The sequence below is a fragment of the Anser anser genome (assembly GCF_964211835.1).
Source record: "Anser anser genome assembly, chromosome: 18".
Classification (NCBI taxonomy): Eukaryota; Metazoa; Chordata; class Aves; order Anseriformes; family Anatidae; genus Anser; species Anser anser.
Window position 1 is genome coordinate 7,586,058 of NC_139739.1, and position 22,346 is coordinate 7,608,403.

At 46.7% G+C, this 22,346-nt stretch overlaps 1 protein-coding gene across 23 annotated transcripts in view; it reads left to right on the forward strand.

Annotated features, from left to right (window-relative positions):
• FBRSL1 (fibrosin like 1) overlaps positions 1 to 22,346 on the forward strand; it is a 519,147-nt gene that overhangs the window by 124,741 nt on the left and 372,060 nt on the right. For 20 of the 23 annotated variants that reach the window (XM_083803984.1, XM_083803995.1, XM_083804008.1 and 17 more), the window contains exon 2: positions 12,912 to 13,112. In XM_083803984.1, the coding sequence (XP_083660110.1) occupies positions 12,912 to 13,112 (201 nt within the window). Of the gene's footprint in view, positions 5,727 to 12,911; positions 13,113 to 15,537; positions 20,627 to 22,346 lie in introns of those variants that run through there. The other 3 variants (XM_083803999.1, XM_083804000.1, XM_083803996.1) reach the window with 2 other exon arrangements.

The following is a 22,346-nucleotide window of genomic DNA, read 5'->3' on the forward strand; positions in this document are numbered from 1 at the left end:
AGTTATTTTTAAATTATGAAAGAACTTTCCCTCACCTCCTCAAGATGCTTTTTTTTTTTTTCCTTTGCTAGAGGAAGGCATTCCCTAATGGGATTTGAGAGCTGCAAACCTCATCAACATCAATAACAGAATAACGTGTGGATGGGAAATGTACTCAGTGTGGAGAGAGAGGAGAGCTGCAGTTAAGCACACGGTAATTAACGTGGCTGTGTGCTCTGCAGGTCGCTGCCTTCCGTGGGATGGCTCGAACTTTAACCTGGTCTTTCTGTTTTTATGGCCTCTATACGGGCAGCCTGTATCTGTAGGATTTGGGAAGGCATTTGCTCTTTCATCGCTGCAGAAAGGGTGTTGGTCTCAGGGGTCACCTGCTTCTGTGGTCCTGCCGAAACTGGAGACTTCACAATTATAACTGTGCTCAGTCACGCTGGGGACCTTGGAAATCCATATCCTGCCCTGCAGACAGTACCTGGCATCTCCCGCATTTTAAAGTCGGTTCTGCTTTGCTGAGTACTTCTGGTCCAATGCATAAAATTTCCCCCTTCTGCCCTTGTATCTTCTTCTGAAACATGGTATTGTTGATATATTCATCTGCAGTCTTCACTATCGGTGCTCCCCGAGTCCCCTGACGAGAGCTGCTCTGCACACCGGGTTTTGAGGGCTCCGAGCGAGCAGTTGGGCACGGTGGCAGCGAGCGGAGGATGCTGCGGGTAGCGGAGGCCCTGGTTGCTTAGCGACAGCCTCCCGAGATGGAGGTCGCCCAGCACATCCTGCCTGTCCTCCCTGCTCGCCCGGGGTGACACCGTGCTGCTGTCGGAGCCGGTGGGCGCCGGGGGGCTCGAGGGCAGCGGTGACAGCGGGGATTTAGCCTTGGTATCAGCTCTGCTTGGGAGATGCCGCTGCGGCTCTCCCTCGTCTGGAAAGTTCTTTGTATCATCACACCTCCGAGAGGCGTGCTGCAGCTGTTACCTGGTTGTACGAGCACTTAAAACTAAATTTTTTAAGCGGCTGTCTCTCGTATGGTCACGCCGAGAACTGGTGTCGGAGCCCAGGATGCGGGACGTGCTGGTGCTTTGCTCGTGCCGCTCTAGCAGCGAGATGTTACATAGCACGTGTACAACGCCATCGCCACGTCAGCTCTTCTGTTTCTGGTTAGCTCCACGAGGAAGCAGATAGCTGGTGGAGGTGTCAGCTGTGACGCGGCTTATTAAGAGCTGCGAGACAGAAGTAATCACAAGAAGCCCTGTTTCCATGCGGGCTCTTCTCCAGTGTCTCTGCTTTCATCTGTTCTCTTCTAACCCTGCTCACGCGGACCGGTGTTTCAGCTCTTGCCAGAGGGCTATGCCCACTTGAACAACTAAACGCTGCGTGCTACATCTGTATTTCTCGCTCCATGATGTGTGCCATCGACAAGGTGCTGTGAGCAGTAAATGAGAAGCCAAGTTATACCCTCGGAGCCACGAATCGTGAGATGTACAAGGGCTCTTAACTAATTTGAGTGGGTTAGTGGTGATGGAAGTTGCTGCTCTGTATCAAGTTTGAATTCCCTGTTGCATTTCAAAATTGAGCGCTGGCAGCAAATGGAAAACTTTGCGTGAATGCCCCTTTCTCTTGTCTCTGACTGGCAAGGCCTTGTTCCAGGCAGGAAGAAAATGGATCCTACAAACCAACCAGCCTTCGAGTTCTGCTCTGAGGAACCCGAAATGCTGACAGGTTTCTGGACCTGAGAGCTAAGCAGCGAGCAAAAGTCAGTTCCCAGGGGCTGAGGAAGGGAAGGTGATGGCACAGAGGCCCTCTTTAGCACCACTTGGATGGGAAGAGGGAAGCAAAGTCCTCTAAACATAATGGAAAGAGAGACAAAGCAGGCGAAAACTTGCACCCCGTGCTTTGGGTTATGTGAGAGCAGGAGGAGGTGACGGCACCTCTCTGTGTCATCTTCCTCCACAGGGATTATTGCCCCCCGGCTCCACCTGCCCCTGGGCTTTACGTTATGTGCTCGGACAAGTGGAGCACAATTCCCTTTTGCAGGTGCTCTCCTCTCCACAGCTTGCTGCTTTTGCTTCCTCTTGAGCTTTAATTGTCTACCTCCTGGTGGAGTGTTTGCTCGGGAACTTCCTTGGTGGCAAGTGAGACTAACCCAGCAGAAGCACTATTCCTCAGCTCTGGCAGAAGCACGGATGAATGAATACACTGATTTGTCTGCTGCTTCTTGTATCACGTGCTGCCAGCTGAGGTACCCAGGAGCTGGCACTGCCGGTTGTCAGTCTGTAAGCCTGCCCTGCCATTAGCATTGCTCTTGCCCTCTGTTTCTTGCTTCCACATTCATTTCCCAGAGGAAAATGGGATGGAAATGAGAATGAAATCTGGGTTTCCTTTTTCAAAATAAAATAAACCTTAGGGGCTTCCTATTGAAATGTGATGGGATTGGACTCCTATCTCTTATCCTTTGAAAATCCCAGCTGGAATTATTTAATGTCAAAGCAAGGAATTTCCCAGTGTGAAATTCATTGCTTGCTAAGGGTGCGCTGGGGATTAGAGAGGCATCGCTATGCCAGGGCAGCGCTGCTGTCACCGCGGGAGACCCCGCTCGCACAAAGGGACGTTGCTGGTCTGTCCTGCTTCAAAGCTGAGTCTTGGGGATGCGATTCTTCGATTCCCATTGAAGTTGCATGCTGTGTGACTGACAGCTGGCTTTGGGCGGAATAAACCAGAGTGGGTAACACTTTGTGCCGCCTGGGAATAAAGGGGGGCAGGGAAAGAGGCGAGAGCAAACCCCAGTTTGCTGGTTTTCTCCTTTGGCAAAGGGGTACGCCTGCCAGTACCCTCCAGAATTTCCTTAAGACCACTCCGCAGTTGAATGGTGGTGTTCGTTAGGCTGCGTGATAACAGGGTCAGATCGGGGGATTACAGAGCTAACAATTGTACAGCCATATAACAGCATGGTCCTTGGGAAGAATGAAGTTTTCGCGGGTGCCTTTTTGGTTTGAAAGTAGCTGTCTGAAGAAAAAACAGGAGCATGTTCAGCCAGTGCACACGGTAACCACTAAGCACCTTTTCCCCCCTCTGATCAAAGATGGTTATTTTAGGTAGGCGTCAGTGTCTGTATGTTCGGAGCCTGTAAAGCACTTGAGCAAGCTGCGGGCTGGTGGCTGGCTGAGCACCACTGGTTGCTGTAACCAGGTGCAGCTTTGTCCCTGCGACTGTTACAAATCAGGGCTTTAGGGGATGGAGGGATTGAGAAGAGCAACCCTGACACGTTAAAAGAATAGCCTTTCTGGCCTCTTTTTCTAAACTGTTGATCTCTTTATAAAAAGAGGATTTTCCTTGCTGTTCTAATAAGAGCTGTAAAATAATATATGTGTAATTAGAATTTAATAATGATTTGTCTGACTGGATCTACAGCATAAGCTGGTTCAAGTGATTGTGTAACCTTTGCATCGTGTTCATTATCTAATGTTGAAATAACAGCTGGAAGTTGAGAGACTGACATGCAGTTTTAAAATTACAGAGCTTGAAATTGCTGCTGTCTGTAAACATATGAAAATCTATTAATGACCTTTGAGCTCTCTGTCTGAAAAATGTTTTATAACACAGAATACATCAAAATTGCCTGCTATATACTGTTTCCCCTTTCTCAGCGACTGCCTAGGATATAAATGAATACCTCGTTCCTGACACTGATATCAGAATGTTTGGAGCTATTCTACGAAGCCCTAAGGATATATGGAAACATTTGGTTGCTTATTGTTTGTTCTAGCAAACCAGTTATAGATTAGCTGCTCGCGAGCACGTGGTGTGCTAAGCCACTCGAGGCAGGAGAACATAGCTGCTGGCGAGACTGACAGCTGCAGTCCTCTGTTGCAAAATACATTTCTCCAGTGACATGTTTGAGGAAGAGCAAGGATGACGAGAGAGGCGCAGATGCGCTGTCCTGGACTTTTTATTAGTGTCTGTGACATTTAGACGTTTAGCAAGGCATTTCTCTTGTGCCAGAAGTCACCTCACTCAGCGTTTTCCCATTAGGTTGAAGTAATATACTATGGGCAGCTGTTTGTAGAGGTGGCTGGCTTCTACATATTTCTTGTTGTTGGATCATTTATATTTCTTCTCATTTGTTTCCCAGCCAAAAGAAACTACCAGAGGACTAATTATTTAATACACATGCTAGACCTCATGACAGCTGAACTGCAAATTGTTGCCTACCACTGAGGGCAACTGCAGAGTTGGTAAAAATGCCTCTAGTGTCATAGTGTTTGAACAGGAATTAATTTATCATGTAGCACCAGGGATTCAGGATATGCCTGGTTTTTCTTCTGGAGACTCGCCCCTACAGGAGAGCTGGCACGAGTGGATTTGTGAGCGTTCGTCTCCTTTGTGCAGACTGTGTCAACCTGCACTTTAAGCTAAGCTTGTGAACTGCTCGGCTGCAGCCAGCCAGCGTCCATACCTCTGTTCTGCTGAGTCCTTGGGAACGGTGCGCTTCCTCGGGGGTGGTAAGAGAGCGCAGGGTGGAGGCAGAACCGCAGAACGTCCACAGCTGCTTGCAGAGTGGATGCTTTTGAGGCTGTCATCCCGTGGGAGATTTGTCTGGAGCATTTAATTCCTTACATGCTGCTGCCTTAAGAGCAGTACATTTTTCATGGCTGTGTTTTAGAAGTGTGCACTGAAAGTAAGTGGAGACTACACGTGTGGCTGAGTTAGGAATCCCAGAAAATAAATGAAAGCTTGGCATTTTTTTAGTGAGTGGAACCCCCTGTGAATTACTGAAGGAAACAGGCCCGAGATTCATGAATTCATGACCAAGCTACCTAGGGGTCCAGCTACCATTTCTAAGCCCCAGGCTATTCACATGGTAGCCAATGCAGTCGTTACGTTGTTACTAGATACTTTGCACTATGAAGATGAAAACCTCAAACACAGGAATATAGACTGAGGACACCAATTTAGTTAGCGGCGGTGGTAAATGAGCCATGTTCCCCGTCCGTCTGCCTAGGGTCAGGTTGGTTTAGCTGAGGGAAGCACCATGTCCCCTGCACCGCAGGATTTGAAATAGTTGTGTTGTCTTGTTTTGTTCCTAACTTTAGGGAGCTGGTATTTCTAAGTATTCTTGTCCATAGGGACAAATAGGCTGGAGGTATCTCTAACTCAACAGTGCCTTTCTGCTTTTTCTGACAAGTTTAGCTGAAAATTGGTGCAGGTAAAACATCCATCTGCTGTACCAGTCTGGGCTGGTAGGACCCTGATGCCTTCTCCTTTGGCAGCTTGGGGCCAGCTGGTGCGGCTGGAGGCTTGGGGTTGTGCTACCTTCCTGGCGAGGCTGGAAATGAGCGATGAACCAGCCACATCTGGCTGCGGAAAGGAGCGGCTGCTCAAGTCCTAATTCTGTCACTCAGTGGGAGCGGTTTGAATTCGATAGGAATGCCTGTTTCAATAATCCGGGCAGAGGGGGAATTAATTCAGATTAAGTGTTTATATTGTGCTCTTTAAACAAGCTCGCGACTGCTGCCTGTCAGCAGCGTGGGCCCAGCAGCGCTTCTGAGTATTTGCACCCGAGTACAATACTCTATTTTCCCCAAAACGCTGGACCTGGATCACGTGCTGCCACCCCGATTCCTCCCCTTCTGGAGGATGCTCGCCGAGGTGACGGCAGGCTGCAGGAGCGGCGCTTCTCGTGCGGTCGGTCTGCAGGAGGCACGCTCTCCCCGGCGACGCCGCTGGAATCAGCTCAAGTAGGTGCTGTCAGATAAGCACAAGCTCTTTTCCAAATCCTTCATACGCTGTGTAAACCGGGCTGGCTGAGCTCACAGTCCTGGCTGAAAGCAGCTTCAGCCTAAACATACTTTTATCTGCTGCGGAAGCTGGGCAGGTTGGCCTTGCAGAGCATGAACAGCAGTGCCTTTCAGCACTCCTGTAGGCTGTGAAAGCTGGGGAGGCTGGGCTTGCAACATGCCTCATTTCAGCTACCTGAAAATGGTGCCCCAGCTTCCCTTCAATCATTTAAGCTCCCTTGCTCTCTGACACACTTTCCGCTGACAGTAATTCTGTGAGCACTCGTCGGGCATTTACTGCCATCACTAGAGGAAATACTGATGGCTTAAAATGGGATCATTTCCTTTCTGATGGACAGCAAGCACCTGTGGGAGTTTTAATAGCTGTACAGTATGTCTGTTAGCAGGTAGTGAGGAAGATGTGTGCAATTCTCTGCAGTGAGGCACCCGCAGGCTCCAAAGAGGAAATTGGAGAAGGAAGAACGCGAAGGCTTGCTGCCTGGTGAACTTGCAGAGTGTGGCTTAAAACAGTAGATTTTGTTTATCTATCTCCCCAGTGGGTGATGGTGGAGAAAGGTTTATACTGAAAACAAGGACAGCCATATGTTCACATTCATGCAGATTTCCTTGACCTCTTACTAAAGATGAGGTATTTGCTGCGTGCCTTCCTACTTCTATTGTTCCCATAAATTACTGTTAAACACCAGTTCCAGAATGTTTGCTGCAAGCAAAAAGAGTAGGCAAAGCTTTGTGAAAGTGTTGTGGCTTGAAATGCATTTAGAAGTAGAATGACATTGACCTTCCTTTCTGTAATTTTTGGCTTGAAGTAACATTTGTCCACGGTACCTTACTTGGTACAGTGTCTTCAAGGTCTAGCAGCAAAGGTCTTAATTCTTGTGAGACAATAACAAGTGGTCATTTAGCAGAGTGCCGGCAGACTGCTCTTCAGCTCTTCACAGGTGACAGGAACGCAGCCGCTGGTAATAAATTTGACTGTTTCAATTACACCGAGTTTATTGGTTCATCCGCTTTTATTTTAAAGTTAAATCATGTATCATAAACCTGCAAACCAATGGCAACTTCAAATGTCTTAACATTTCCAAAGCTGTCTTGTCAAAAAGTCATCTTATTCTTGAGCTAAACACTTGACAGGGTCAGAGCAAATGTGATGCATTTTAAAAAGCAAGACCCAAACTCATCTGGAATGTGTCAGTTAGGAAAGGAGAATTGCAGTCTAAGGTTAAACAAGCAAGGATTTCATTTGCAATCATTTTAATTGATATTGATTGTGTTGCTTGAATGTAGGGTCAAAGCAAGAGAGTCACTTCAAACCTAGACATGTTTTTGCTTTTCCAAAAAAAAAAAAAAGCTGCAGTGGCTTTGGCTGAAAGGCTTGGGGCTTGAGTTACATTTTCAGTGAAGCTCGCAGTGGGAGAGAAGAGAGGGTGGGAAAGTAAAACAAACAAGCGTGTGTTATGTTACAGGAAAAGTGAGAGCTTCCCTCTCCGGGAAAGCTGCAGCCTCACGGCCGGGGTGCCAGCAGCCTGCCGCCCCAGCTGCCAGGCCACGCTTCCAGCCAGCAGCCGTGGGCACGCGCCTGCCTCCTCTGCCCCCCTCAGCGGGGTCTTTCTGCCCCAGAGCTCGCCAGGCAGAGCTCTCAGACTCCTCTTCTCCCACCATTTGCGCCTGCTCCTGCTGCTCTTTCAGTCTCCACCTATTTCCTGCCTTTTTCAGCACACTGAGTTCAGTTTCAGTCATCTTGGTGGTCCTACCTGCTATCCATCTACTGGTACAGTTACCAGTTTTCCCATCCCATATACCTGCCTGTTTTCTTCTTATTCACTTCATTTCATTTGCCTGTTGGTTACTCCTTTTTTCTTGTGCTACATCCTGATCTTGGAGTGGTTTCTCACTCTCTGAAGTTCACTTCTTTCCTGAATCTTTCTCATGTACATCTCCAGTATTACCTTTCCTTTTAAATTACTGTCTCTTGCGTCACCGCTATGCAACAAAATGGACAGTAGATCTCTATTAGTAGAGGTCTTGTCTGTATCTGTAAAGCACTTTTTCTATGTAGAAGGCACAAGATTATTAAGGCAGCATTTGTTCTGTGGTGCTGTTGTATAAACTGGGTACCAGGTCAATAGGAATATTAAAAAAAATCAACACAACCAACCGGCACCAACAAAAACCCTAATTAAAAGTAAATATGTTCCAGTTGATCTCTGAGCCACGATCTCTCCCTGAACTGTTAAACAAATGTGTTTGACAGCCCTACTGCTAATTGCATGCTAAAGTTAATATAAGGATAGATGGTGCTCAGATCCTCGGGGGCTTTTTCCATTGCAGTTTTGCTGAGAGCAGCAGGAGGCAGAAGCAGGGACAAGCGGGGGCACTTTTAGCAACAGCACTTTTCTTGTATTTCCTTTGCATGGATCCTTCTCATGTTTGACGTTCAGCGGGATATTTCATGCTCCTCAACTTAAGGAATAAGTGCTGGAATGAACAGCCTGTGAGGTAGCTGTGGAGAGAGTTGGAGGCTGTTTCCCTTCTGGGAAAACAGCCCATATAATCTTTTAAAGTCAGCAGAGGCAGCCTGGCAACAGAGCAGTGCAACCAGTCCTTGGCTGCCTGTGTGAGCCTTGCAGTGTCCGATGGACCTTGGAGACAGGGGATTTTAACAGACTTGGTTTCACACCAGGGCTGCATTTCTAAGTGATGCTTGAGGGCTGAGGGTTGTTATTTTACTAATGGTAGATGTTATTTTTGTCCTCTGCACCCCGCAGCAGCACACTTGAGGTTTTCTTCTAGCTGTGTGGTTTTGCGCTTTTTTTCGCGTTCTTTGTGTTCCTTCTCTCTGAAAGGTATTTACAACCCAAGCCTCCCCCTGCATGCTCTCTGAGATCTCAAATAGCTGTGCAAACTCGGAGGATTAAGGCAGAGCTTGAGCTGGGCTGAGCAAACACGCGGCGATAACTGCAGCCAGCGGGTAGCCGCGGGTGTGAGCTTGCGCCAGGGTCCTCTAGGGCTGATGGTTATTTCCTGATCAAACAGACGACATGGAGACCACTGCGCAGAAATCGCTTGCTGTGGCACTTGAGGGGTAAGAACAATCTCGTTCCGAAGCCGACGGACGTGCACCCGCATTATTCATAGCTTTATTTATAAAGCGAGTGCTGCGCACCTCGCGTGTCGTTGGAGGTGGCGGCTGTGTGCCGTGACAGAAGTGGCTTGGGGCAAGGAGCCTTCCGTCCGGTCAGGCATGTCACCAGCTCCACTGCGAGCAGAGGTGCAGTTGTACAACTGTAACTAGCCCGGGCCAAAATAGAAGTGAAAAAGCATTTATCGAGATTTTATTGTGGTAAAAATCTGTCATGGAATCTGGTTAACGTGCTTGGGTTGCCAGCCCACGCTGAGGCCTTTCTTGGTGCAAGGCCACACACGTGCAGGGTATTGCAGGCGGCGTAGGAGGAGGTACCACAGTTACATTTTCAGCTGGACGTGGTCTTTGATATTTGTACACCCGAATAAACAAATGGGGTGATAGAGTCTGCGTGCTTCGTGTGGTAACTGCCAGGAAGGAGGCTCTGGGGAAAGGCCCGATCCTTCCTCCTCTGTACGCAGGCAGCCAGTTGGAGCCATCTGCTCGCAGTCTGGGGCTCAGACAGACGAGGGGCTGCAGATGGAGAGGCTGTAGCCTGCCCTGGAAGGTGTGAGAGAGATTTTGAAGTGAGGACAGGTAGGAGACAGCCCTAGAAGCAGTGAGTAGTAAGGAGCGAAATGGTTTTGTGTATTTTGGAACGAGACTTGGCAGTCTCCTTCCTGGAGCTGAGAACAGGGAGTGGGCCTGCATCCACCAGCCTTCCCTGCCGCAGGGGAGATACGGGTCCCGAAAGCTGAGGGGGCCAGCTCTGCCAGAAACCCCCGGCTGGAGATGGAGGCCTTCTGACCTTGGGCTGTGACCTCAGGCACTGCCCCCGGGATCCCCGAGGTTTTGTGTGATGTGCAAAGGGCAAAACCGGCTGCAGGTCTGTGCCTCTGAGGGGAAGGCTCCAGGGGAGCGGTTTGCCACAAGGCCACACTCACCTGCGGGCTGGGCTTCCTGGACTGAAGTCAACACGCACGAGTAAATGTTCACCACAGCAGTGTTCTGTATATTCTGTATGCGCTTAAATTTTCCAGAAATTGCCTATGCACAAGCACATCCAAAAATAGTAAGCTCTTGTGCTAAATGAGGTCCCCAACTCAGAGGTCATAAACTTTAGTAAAAGAGCAATTGCTGGAGGGTTGTTTTACTAGAGTAAATAAAACAAGGAAACAAAGGAGGCAAGAACAGAGCCCCCATTAGCCCCCTCATGCTCTCAGCCTGAGGCTGCAAAGAGGTCTGTGTTTCACTGCAAAGAAACCAGCCCTGCTGTCGCCCTCAGTCAGTAAGTAGCAGCTGAGTTCAGCATCCTGCGTTCCCAGAAAAAGTGAAGCCCTGTCAGCGGCATCCTCTGCTGGAGTGAGGAGGAGTGGGACCATAGAATAATCTTCCTTGTCACAGGGCTGAGAAACTTGGCTTCTTCCCCACGGCGGCCCCAGACGTGCCGCAGAGCCGAGGATGCCTCTCTCCGCCTTCATCCCGTAGGCAAGCAGCAGCCTTGGCTACCAGAGCCTGGGTCTTAATTCATGGCTGCTTGGAAAGCGCTCGAGATTCTTGAATGCAAGTGATATTGCAAGTGAATGCGTTATTTCCTTGGCGTTGATCCAGTTAGGAGTGTACTCCCTGAATTAATTTTGCCAGTAGCTCAGTGATGAGGCAACCTTAAATCTCAAAACAAAATGGGGATAAAAAGCCAAACTTCGAGGTATGGAATTTTGTATGTTTCAGTAAGAGGAAAAATGCAGCTTTCTTGACTAGTTCTGAGGGAAAGCAAGTCTTACAAAACCTGCAGTGAACGTGCCGTGGGTGGTACTGAGGGAGAACTCCCTGAGGCATGCAGAGGAGTTCAATCCCCATGTGAAGCCAGCTGGAATTAAAACCCAAACTGCCGTTTACTGCCTTTGAGAGCAGCTTTGAAAGTGAACATGACAGGTGGGCCAGGACTGCCTCAGTTTCTGGTGCTTTCAGGTGGGGACATTGACTTAGCACTGCCTCCTTTCTCCCTCACCGGGACCCGTGCCGCTCCATGCAGCATCTTCCCTGCGTCCGCCGTCACGTTGCAGCTGCAGCTGGCTTTGTGAAGAAGTGCACGTTTTTGGTGACTTCTCTTTCTAATGTTTTGCTGAGTATCAGTTAGCAGATGTCATTTGCATTGCGCTAGTTTCTGATTAGTTACTAAATCTTAGCATTTTGATTTCTATCTCAGCAGCTTCTCAGCAAATAGGACGGCGTGACCTTCTTTTAGTGGCATCTCAGACTGCTGCTGTGGAGTGTTATCTTAAGACTAAAAACCAAAGCGAGCAACTACATGCTAATTGGTATTCTTCATTTCATCATTCACAGTGAATAATGCCAGGAAATCATTTTTTTTGCTCTTTCGCTAGTTACGGATTTGGCAAGCTGAGCTGTATTTTGTTGTTCTGCGCCTCTGAGACAGTGCTACTTAATTTAATTTGGGGGTGGGAAGTGGTATCTCTCTGTTTTGTTTCTGTTGTTGTTGTTGTTTCCAACTTGCTGTGTATATGTGTGCTTTAAGAGTTGCTTGTCAGCCTCTCAGAGGACCCCTGCCTGAGGTCTGTAGGGATTGTCTGGCTGCTGGATAATTAATTGTCTTTTGGCCTGGGTTGGAATAGGAAACAACTCTATAGTTTATCACTGTGACTCAAGTTCCAATGTCTCTGCCGCCCTGAAAGTGTCAGTGCATCATCTTGCTTCCCAAGGAAGGGCAACTTGAAGCAGTGAGTGATTTGGAGTGCAATCAGCATGTTGCACGCTAAGGCAGTCAATTCACTAATTAAACGAGAGGGGGAGGAAGTAATCTAGAGCAATCAGCAGGGCATTTCATCCCAATTCCCAATTTTCTTTTTTTGTTGGGCTTTAGATTTTGAGAGGCTAGAGAGCTAATGATTTCTGTGAGCTCTTTAGCAGTAGCAAAGGTGTGTTTGTTAATATGAGCGGGTTGTGTTGTGTGCTCTGTTCGTGTAGGATACCAATGCTAATGATGTAATTCAGTCAGAAGGGGGGCAAGACATTTGGAAACATTTCTCGGGCTGAAGCTGACATGTTTTGGCATGGTCAGCAGTGCTTTTGAAGGTATTTCCTAATCTGATGCAGTTACCTTGCGTAAAAAATTAATTGGTATAGAGTCTGCAAAGCATTCCAGAAGGCTTAATTTTGACCCTTCAGCAGTTAATAAAAGACGTAGTGAAAATCTTAACTAGCTGTAATGAACTCATGTCTTAGTGATTTGGTATATTGTTTCTTAAGCTCTTTTTCTGTACCTTGTGTTTAGGGGGAGAGGTCGATAAGTTGTCACCGAGAGTTCGGCTTACAGTTCTCAGAGATGCCAGGGACAGCGATAGTAATTCCCTTCTCTGATCTCACTTCCTCGTGTTAATCACCGTGACATGACAGACCAGCTTTTAACTTTCGTTTAGATTGTATGTTATAGCTCTGATTCAGGGCAGACGCTTAACACTTAGAAGCATTCAACCTGTGTTATGTGTGTAGATGGCATTGATCTTGGCTTGCTTACTGAATGCGTGTTAGGCTTTAAAAGTGTGTTTCTCCATATGAACACGCTGTGAACCAGAGACCGTCAGGCCCAAGGGGGGTCTGATATGCTACTTTCTGAGATCAGAAACAAAACAAAATAAAAACCATCTCTCTTTCAGATGAACGGAGTTAAATGCTGTTCTTTGGGATGCTGATTTGTTTAGGTGCTATTGACATATGGTTCCTGAATTAATCTGAAGCAAACTCATTTTCATAACCAGTTCCAGCATCTCTGAAATTAATCAAACACATAGCCTGCAGAGTGTTCATCCTAATCTAATCTAAAATTACTGTTTGCGTTGTGCGTGCCTAATTATTCATCTTAAGTCATCTCTGGAAAGAACATGCTGTCTTGTTTGTGTTTTTATTTAATATTTATATTGCTTAATGTTTGAAAGAAGTCTTAACGAATTTAAAGGATGTACTATTTTCTTTCTTCTTTGCAGAAGGACATGTCACTAAAGCCTCAGGAGCGGAAGGAGAAATGGGAGAGGCATCCAGGAAAGAAACCTAGAGAATCTGAAAACTGTGTGTCTGCTGAGCCGAGTGAAAATGGCCATAATAATGACGCTGGGAGCTCTGAGAGAGAGGCAGAAAGAGGCAAAGAACGGGTGAAGAAGAAACTCCCTTTGAAGCTAACCAAACAGGTAGGGGAATCATTTCTCATCTAAAGTGACTGCGTCGTGGCAGTGGCCATTGAAATGTTGTCCCGCTCATAGGCTGGGGTTGTTAATGTAAATGGCTTCCCTGGTACCACTGGTAACCCAGGTGTGCTGTGCGATGTGGGAAGGAAGGAGCAGACCTCCCTTGTATCGTGCAACTTTGAGAAAGTGCAGTAATTCACACTATAGGTTTGTGGCTCCTAGGCAGATCGCAGCCTTCTTTGGGGAAAACCTGCTTGTCAATGTGCTCCTGGAAGTTGCGAGCGTCAATGTGTCCATCTCATGAATTAAGTTCATGTGCCCCCAAAGCAGTGTATTGGGAAGGAGGGAATATTCGAGTATTGCAGAAGTTGGAAGTCAGTTTGGTGTAAGTTGTGCTTTGGGGAGTCTTTTCTCCGAGCCCTTCTAAAATGTGATAGAGCATGAATTCATTAAGAGTTGTGGTGCTGGAGGGGACGATTGTAGAGACTCCCATCTTAACCACAGTGTGTGCAGAGCCAGGGAGGTGACAAAGGAGAGGCACGATGGTTGGCAGGCTGTTTATCACTTATTGCTGCTCGGCATGGAGGTTTGTTGGTAACTCAGTGCTCATTCATCAGTTGAAAATCCACCTGGCGCAGCAGCTTGTATCTATGAACACTTTTCCAGTTGTCCATTAACGTGGTGCCAAATGGCAGCCAGTGGGAAGATCAGTGTACTTGACCCTCCAGCGTTTGTTCCAAGCTGAAAAGTATACTGCAATGAAAAACTGTCTTGAATTCTTTGTGGTGCAGAAAAAAGCTGTTTAACCCAAGTGCACCTTCTGCTTTGTGAAATCGTTTCTCTCTGTGTCTCTGTCTTCAACAAGAGATTGAATTCACCATTTTTTGGAAGTGTTGTTTCAAAGACTTCCAATATTTTTGGACTTGAAATGATCAATAAGGTCATCTAACGTGGCCCCCTGTGTAATTTCTCCACCATACGCAATCATTTGTGATTAAATTCTAGGATATTCATTCAGAAGGGCTCATCATGTTTTACATTAGAAGTTCTATGGGTCAGCTCATGGCCCCGCTCTTTTAGTGGCTGATTGTTATCATTAACAACTTAGAAAGAGTCCTGTTTTATTTGTTTTGATTTAAAGAAAAATAATGGGAATTAATCACTACAAATAACTTACGTACAATTGTTTCTACTTTTCTGCCTGTAAACATTTAGGTAACAAATTATGTAACTGCGCACTTCTAGTAAAATATTTGCTGTGTTTATTTTCCTTTTAGCTCCCCAAAGTGATACCAAATGTTTTGTTTTTAGAAAAGATGTCAGTGTATATAGAGCTAAAGCGTATCAAATTTCTTGTTTGCTTCTGCTAGTAGTCAAGTGATTGGGTTTCAGTTCCCCCCTCTGCTTACAGGTGTAATGTGTTTGTGCACAAATACAGTCTGTGCAAATTAAAATATCTTTCTATTATGGGTAAATAGATGCATACTTTAGTTTCAGTGAAAGTTTGAGTAACTGGGACCCTCTCTTGACATCAGAATCCACAAATGGTAAGCATTTATTTCACCAGAAGGCCCCGGCTCTGATAGGAAATATTTAGAAGCAATATTGCTTTATGGTGTTCCTAGGTGCTAGGATTGTGACATCGTGCTTCATTAGTTCCTCTGACTTCTGCCTTTGTGAAGCAGTTGTTGTGTCAGTTGTTTTTATTTACCTGAAAAAGCCCAAACATCAATCCAGCAACCCTTGCAAAGTATACATGAGGCTGGCTCACTTTGCGGTGCTGGTTCATGGAGTAAACCTACAAATGCTCGTGTTGATGCAGCTGAGCAGTACAGTGCGGGTGTGGAAACACGGAGCTCCGCAGGAGGTCATTAGCCCTCAATTGCCTTCAAAATTTCTGTGACATGAAAGCTTGGCTTCAGTAAATACTGTTTTTCTAAGGGTTAGGGAGTTGGTCCTTCCAGTCTAAACTTAAACTTCAAGAAGTTTGGAGCACTTCAGGTATTTGTTGTGGGTATGCGAGGTCAAGGTCTTCCTGGAGCCAGGGTGAGCTGGTTCCTCAGCCTGCTGCATGGAAGGAAAGGGCTGTTAATACTGACATTTTTTACATGAGATATAAAACTAAATTTCAGTAGTTGTGGCCAGTAGGGATTTCCTGACACTTCTCTACAAACCCTTGAGACAGCGGGGTTGGGTACACAGGCCAAATTCCAGTTTCTGTAATTATATTCTGCAGCCTCAGTTTACCAAGCATTTGGATTCATTATATTTCTGCTCTGAAAACTGAGAACATTGCTATGTGTTTCTTCTGGCTAGTATTTGGCTGCCATTGGTGATTAGATAGGGTATTTGTTGCCACATTCATGAAACCCTGAACTCACCTTTCTTTCCTCTGTTGTTTAATCATTCCCCACCCCCCCCACCCCCCCCCCGATGGTATAAGTAACAAACTCCAAAAAGGACGAGGAGCTTGCACAAAGAGTATAAAATAAAATCTGTGCTGATTCGCTCATTAATATACTGCACCTTTTCAAACAAGTCACACTTAAAATTCATCTTTTATTGAAAAGGGAGCTTTTGAAATACCTTGTATTATCCTAGCTGATATAGCTGTGAAAGCCATACAAGTTTTCAGGCCTGTAAGGTTGATGAAAGCAGCAAAATCCAAGGCAGATAAACAAAGCTATTCTTAGTTCAACCTAATTATGCAAATGATATAAGCAACCTAAATATTTTTTTTAATAACCACAAACTTCACACCTAGAATTCTGGCGTTTCCTGCCAAACTGTCTAGACAAATTGGCTGTAATATTAAGTTTCCTGGAATTTGGGGGAATTTTTGCATCTCAGGGTTATTAAACATAGGTTTATACCTAATTTGGAAAGCTTACTGTAATTAATGTTAATTATATTGAGACGTTGCTTAGAAATTACTGATCAATTTGCAGCTTTCCTTATACTCTCATCTCTTCTCTTCACAATGCTACTGAATTCTCATCTTTCCTGAGCAGCCTCCTCTAATAAATCAAATTGGGCATTATAATTATGGCATTCTGCTAATCCTTGTACAGAGGTGCGAAGTGGTAAGCTACTCTGAGTGCCAGGTTGTCTGCTTTCTTTAGAAAATTAGATTAATGCTTCACTCCTTTCGACAAAACATCCAGTTTCCTATTTGGTCCTGAACTCGCTCCCAAGGTTCTCGTGTACCTCGGGGTGTGGGGAGAGGGTTGTGGGATTTAATCTGCCCTCCCCAGCCTGTTACTGCAACCACGCATAAAAATCCTTCAAACGCATTTACTCCCTGCTGTAGCCAAGCAGGGGGGGAACAAAGTGCATTTCGATTAGTTGTGGGTCCTTTGGCCAAAGAAGTGTCAGGATCTGGGTCCGTTTTCCATACGTGTGTGCTGGAAAAGGTGCTGACTTGAAGCTGCTGCTCTCGGGTAGGAAGCACCAAAACCACTCGCAGTTATCAGGTGTGTGTCAAGAAACAAGAAAGTGTTTAAAGAAGTGACATTTTAGTATGGCCGGATGCCTACAGTAGCACTGCCCTATTTGAAAGCGTGCGTTGCCTCCACCCCGGGAACATTTGTCGGTCATTGCTTGTCTTAAAAGCCACGTCCGAGTGCAACCCAGTTGGCTGTGGAAGGAAACCCCACTGCAGCTGCAGGGGAGAGAAGCCCGCTGCCTTTCTGAGGGGTTCCTCTGTGGTTGGGTGGATAATTCGTGTGGATGAGGTAAGGGCTGGGAGATGGGGACCTCGCAGTTCCAGCTGTGCTTCCTTGTGCTCTCTGCATCATTCTTGTAGTTCTCAGAGTCCTCCTTTGAGCTTTACATCTGCCTTTCATTTAGCCGAGCTCTTTGCTCTCTTTGGTTTTGAGTTACCTTTTGGAGTTGCTGATGCTGCTGAACAGACTGGTGTCACCCTGCCTGTAGGGTGACCTCCTTTTTCCCCCTGGGCTTCAGGACCCGCTGCTGCCTTGTATGTTGGCTAGAAGTGGACTGGCCTCCTTCTAAAGAGTTGGTGCTAATGGAAGGAATTGCTGATGCTTCAAGTTAGCTTAACCTCAGCTCTGTGGTTAGTCAGCTCAGGAGCCTCATAGTGCGTTGAATGTGTTTAGATGTTAAATGTGGTTTAATAACACTCTGTTCTGCAAATAGTCATATGTCATGAAGATGACTGTCTTACACCTCCTCCTTCCTTTTCTCACCCACTGTTTAGGTCACCCAAGATGAGGAAGAGTCTCAAAGAAGCAGATGAGAACAGGGTGCTGTAGCACGTATTTAGTGCTCATAAATAGCGTGCTAGGCTTGGAGCATGGGAGGAGAGGGCAAGACAGCTAATGCTGTCATGTTGCTCTGGAGGTGTGACATCTCTGTGACTTCAGTAGAGCTTCCTAGGGGATGGGAAAGCAGAGCTAATTCCTGTGTCTCATTCACTCCCAGCCTTTGTCAGGCTGCTGAGCGTTACTGATGATTAATGTATGTTGTTGCTGGGGCTCTTGCTGGACTGGAACTACTAAATTACATTAACATGTTTGATTACCTATTCATGTGATTTCTCCGTGGTGCTCTTCAGCTTGTTATCCAACATTCATTGGTGAATATACAGCCCCAGCACACCACCGCTCTGGGTTACCTCTGAGCTGAGCTGAAGGTGATACATGCTAAATCATTTTCCATCCAGGACGCGTACCATTTCTGCTGATGTCCAGGTGAAAATCAATAGCTTGCCTTCAAACCAGTTACATGCCCGTGGCTCCATTTTGTGTGGTGGTACTGGCAGGCTGTGGGACTCTTACCAAGATAGAGAGAAACAGTCGAGAAACATGTTTGGCTCATGGAGTACCTTACCCGGCATAATTCCTTCAGCATCACGCTGCTCATGCTGACGGGTGGGCAATAGGAACATGTAGCTGTTTGATCTTTATCTGTGTTTTTTTTACAGATAATGATAAATGGCAATTCTGAAACTTGGATGTGTTTTTGAATCCACTGGTGGGCTGGAGGCAGTTTTTGCTTAGTGACGTGGGAGATCAGAGACTGAAACATGCATTTTTCAGCCGAGGCTCAGCAGCCATGTAGGAGAATGAGTCCAGAAGCAAACCCCTGGAGTCTTTGTAGGCCAGGGGAGGGCTGTGGATACTCCTGGCCTTCCGTGTCTCACTGTAGCACTTGGAAGCTGAATTGCACCTACTAGGGTCTGAATATAATAGTGTCTTATTGTTACTTTAAATATCTCGGGCTATTAAAAGCGAGTGAGTTCTAGACAGCTGAAAAAAAAAAAAGGTGCCTTTAATGTGGGTTTTGGGGATTGGTTTGGTTTGTGCTTTTCTGGTGTTTGCGTTTGACTGCTTTTGAATGCTGAAATTATACAAGGCAGTTTCTTTTTGTTTCTAATTGAAGTTACCATTTCTGTTAGCAGATATTGTTACTTAAATGGTCTTTGAAACTAAACAAGGAAGCAAAAGGGGGAACAAAAATGTCCATTTTCTTTTAATCATGAAAACGTTGCCTCATGTATTGCTTCAAAACAGGATCCATTTCTACCTCTGCAAGTACAAGAATGTACAATCTGGACATAACAGCTCTGTATCGATGAGTTTTAAGTGAGCATTCACGATTGCTAGGAGAGTTGGGCTGGCGCACGCTATCCGCGTGGGGTCGGTTGACCCGGTCCAGCACGGTGCGGTGCTCCAGTTCATCGCGGTGCTTCCAGCAGCGTGCTGGCCTCCAACGTGCGAGCAGCCCGGCTGGCTTCAAAGCTCCTCGCAAGGCTGTAGTGCCTGGGGCCTGCCCCGGGGGGGTCGGGGGAGCTCCTTGTTTCCGTCTGAGCACGGCTGCACACGGGGCAGGCACAGATGGCCTTCCCCTGCTCTCGTGCGCTAATCTGCAGGCGCGGAGACTTCACAGCTGCCTGGGAAACCACTGGGGAGTAACGGTGCAAAGCACTGAAATGGGCAATACAGTATTTAGTCATTAGGTTTGCTAATCCAAGGCCTAAAATCAGCCTCATTTCAATCAATAGCAATCTGTTTGCACTGTCAGGAACTAATTTAAAAATCTGCTTTAAGTCCTGGTTAGGCACTTGGTATTCTGTTTTCTGCATCAAAGTACAAGGGAAGCGGTGGGCATAGCACAGCAGCGGCAGGAGGAGGAAAAATCCTTTGTAAATAAATACTGGGTGTTTATATCCCAAACGAAACCCTGCTATTACAAAGGAGTGCTGTTGTTTCTACTAAATTCATCCAAGAATTTGCAGAGATTCTTCAAGTCACTGCAGAGCCCACTTTGCAAGAGGAGAACTTTGTGGTGTGCTTTGTTTGCTCGGTGGTCCTTCCAAGTGCTGTATGAACCGTAGGCATTGTAGTTTGGTGTTACAGCTGTGGCACAGGTAACTTCATTCATCACTGGATTGTCCCCATTCTTTGAGATGTAGCACGGCTTCCTTAACAGATCTCTAACGCACTGTGCTTCAGGGTGAGTAGTACAAAATAGTGCCATAAAACCCCTGGGAACTACAGCAGGGGGAGGCCTGTGCTTAAGCTGGAAAATATATTTCAAAACCCTATGCAGTTCTGGTAATGAAACATAAATTGTGGAGACAATGTTTATTAGAACTGGGGGTGGGGGAGGTGGAATCCAACTGGTTTTTAGAACAAAACCAAAGCACGAAGCAGAAGCATATGCTGGATTTTATTACGCTGCAGTTACTGCTTTCTGAACAGTGATGTTGAAGCAAGTTTGGGCTGCTGCAAGTATTACAGTGAGGGGAACATGGCTTTCTGCTACCTCCAGTGATACAACAAACTACTTGTTCATTTGTCTGGACCAGCAGGTGCCCTGTTTGCAGCTGGCCCTCCTTTAACCACCCCATTTTTCCACGTGCCCACTTTGTCTCTGCTCCCGCAGGGCTCTGCAAGTCCTCCTAGCAAGGCTCAGTGCCTGCAAGTGTGCTCGGCAGCAGGTTGTGCCCAGGCTTCTGTGTTGTTTGTCCCTGCTCACGCTCTTCTCCAAAATTCCCCTGCCTGTCCCCATTCACCTCTACCACTGAACAGCATTTGGGCGGCAGCAATGTGTTCAGGCCTCCAGATGGCCGCTGGCACTTTTCACATGTGTTGGAGCTGGTCTGGAGAGCACGGTGATTAACACGCTGGATGCTGCCAGCGCTGCCGCTCTGCTAGGGCTCCTCACGCCACCTCTAGCGGAGCCAAACCGCAGCGTCTTGGGGTGCCTGCCATCTGCGTATCAGTTCCCCATCCGAGGAGGTCGATAACTGCAGCCGTGGTGACGCGTGGCCTGACGGAGCTCGGCAGTACAGAACGTGCACGGGCATCTCGCGGGCTCCGCGGGCTGGAGGGAGCCGCTCAGAGCACTTCTCAGCTCCCAGGGCTCGTCCCAGCCCTACAGGGAAGACCTGACCTGATATTCCCAGCGCTTTCAGAGCCGAAGGACAGAAAATTCAAGTGATAGGAAAATGGTGAAGCACGATGCTGCAGTGCAAGACAGTTATGTTGTAGGTATGTGAAACGTAAAAGTGGTTGTAACTCCGCTTTGAAACCCTTGCAGGTCACCTTTAACTTCTCTGTCTACAACTAGAGGACTGATGAGGACCTCAGATAGGCCACGCTTGCTTAAATACAGCCTCAGCCTCAGAATAAGGGAAAATAAAGCAATCCTCTTTTCTCACAGATATTCTCCAAGTAGCTGTGAGTGAATAGCATTACAGTGGCTCCTTTTGAAAGGAGGAAATAAAAGGGAAATTTCATCACTAACAACTTTTGTGGCATCAGACTATAAAAAAGCTTGTTGTTGGTCATCGGTTACGTTGTTATAAAAGAAGAGCTAAATGGTTTGTAATTTAGAGAAGGGGATTTAATTACATGAAGTAATTTACAGGAAGCTATAACCACTTGTATCTTTTTCTCTGAATTTAATTGGCTGACACAATGCACAACGTCCTCTTTCTTTAACCTTCTTCCCTCTTCTCATTTTTTTGGGGAGGTTTTATTTGCGTGTTTGCTATTGGAGAAGAGAGGGGCTGCTCTGGGAGCGCTGCTGGTCTGTCTCGTGGTGTGAGCAAACTGAAAGGAGCGCAGAAACGGGGCTGTTTGAGTGGAGCTCTTTCTCTGGCTAGTGCTGGTGTGTGTGCTGTTTGAAGAAATTCTGAGCCTTGGATGGAGGCTGGAGATTTTCCTTGTATATCTTTGTGATGGTGGGGTAGGGCACAGTGCAGGTGTCCCGTGAGCTGGGCAGGGCCCTTTTCCTGGGCCTAAGGTAGTTGCTGCAGAACAGGCGAGGACCTAGAAGCAGCTGAAGCAACCGTGGCTTCTTTTCATGTTGTTTTTCTGGTTTGGACAAGAAATGTCTGAAGAGTTATTCAATCTTGATGTAACCACTGGCTGCCTCACTTTGTGCTCGCTGAAGAGTTTGGCATCTGTTATTTAATTGTAGCCTCCGTTCTAGGGCTTGCACCACAGGTCTGCAGTAAAATGCGTGTTTCTGAATGGGAGCAGGTGGGGTATGGCTCCTTCACTTACGATCATCCTGTGATTTTTTTGGGAGGCTCTCAGGTATTTTCGTGAGTGAGAACCAAGCATAGACGAGGCAGGTAGATGTATTCTTCCTCTAACATGCTTACGACCTGTCCTGCTCCAGTCTAAACCTAAGGAGCAAAGAGGGAAGTGATACCCCAATATTACTTATGGTGGAGGCAGAATTAAATTTCTTTTTAACGTGATACTGTTACTTTGAATGCGCAGAACTTGTCCTTGCGTACTGTTGTCCATGGATCTCCATTTCTGCAAAAGGTGGCTGGCAGCAGTGCATCAGGAGCCGCAGCAGAACTGCTTTGGCAATTGTTGGGCTTCGCCTGAAGTCATTTCATGGCACTGGTCCAGCTCGCTTGGCTTTCCTTGTGGAAGCGTATCAAAGATGACGCTGTTTTCCACCTCGCAGTTGCTCCTGCCTCAGACTGCAGCCTCGGGCAGTGTTACCACATCCCTCAGCCTCTCTTTGCCGTGTGGATTCTTAAGGGAGCTGATTTTCATACTTCTGCCTGATGGGTGGTTTACACGAACTGCTGAGAATATGCGCAGCTTGAGTAAGCACGTCTTTGGTTTGAAGACATCTCTTAGGTCACTTTTTTTTCCTTTAGTCATTTAAGCAGCTTACTGGTAGCTATTCAGGTGACTGCCATTGCACTGTTTTTTTGGCAAAGCCAGTATATATATATATATA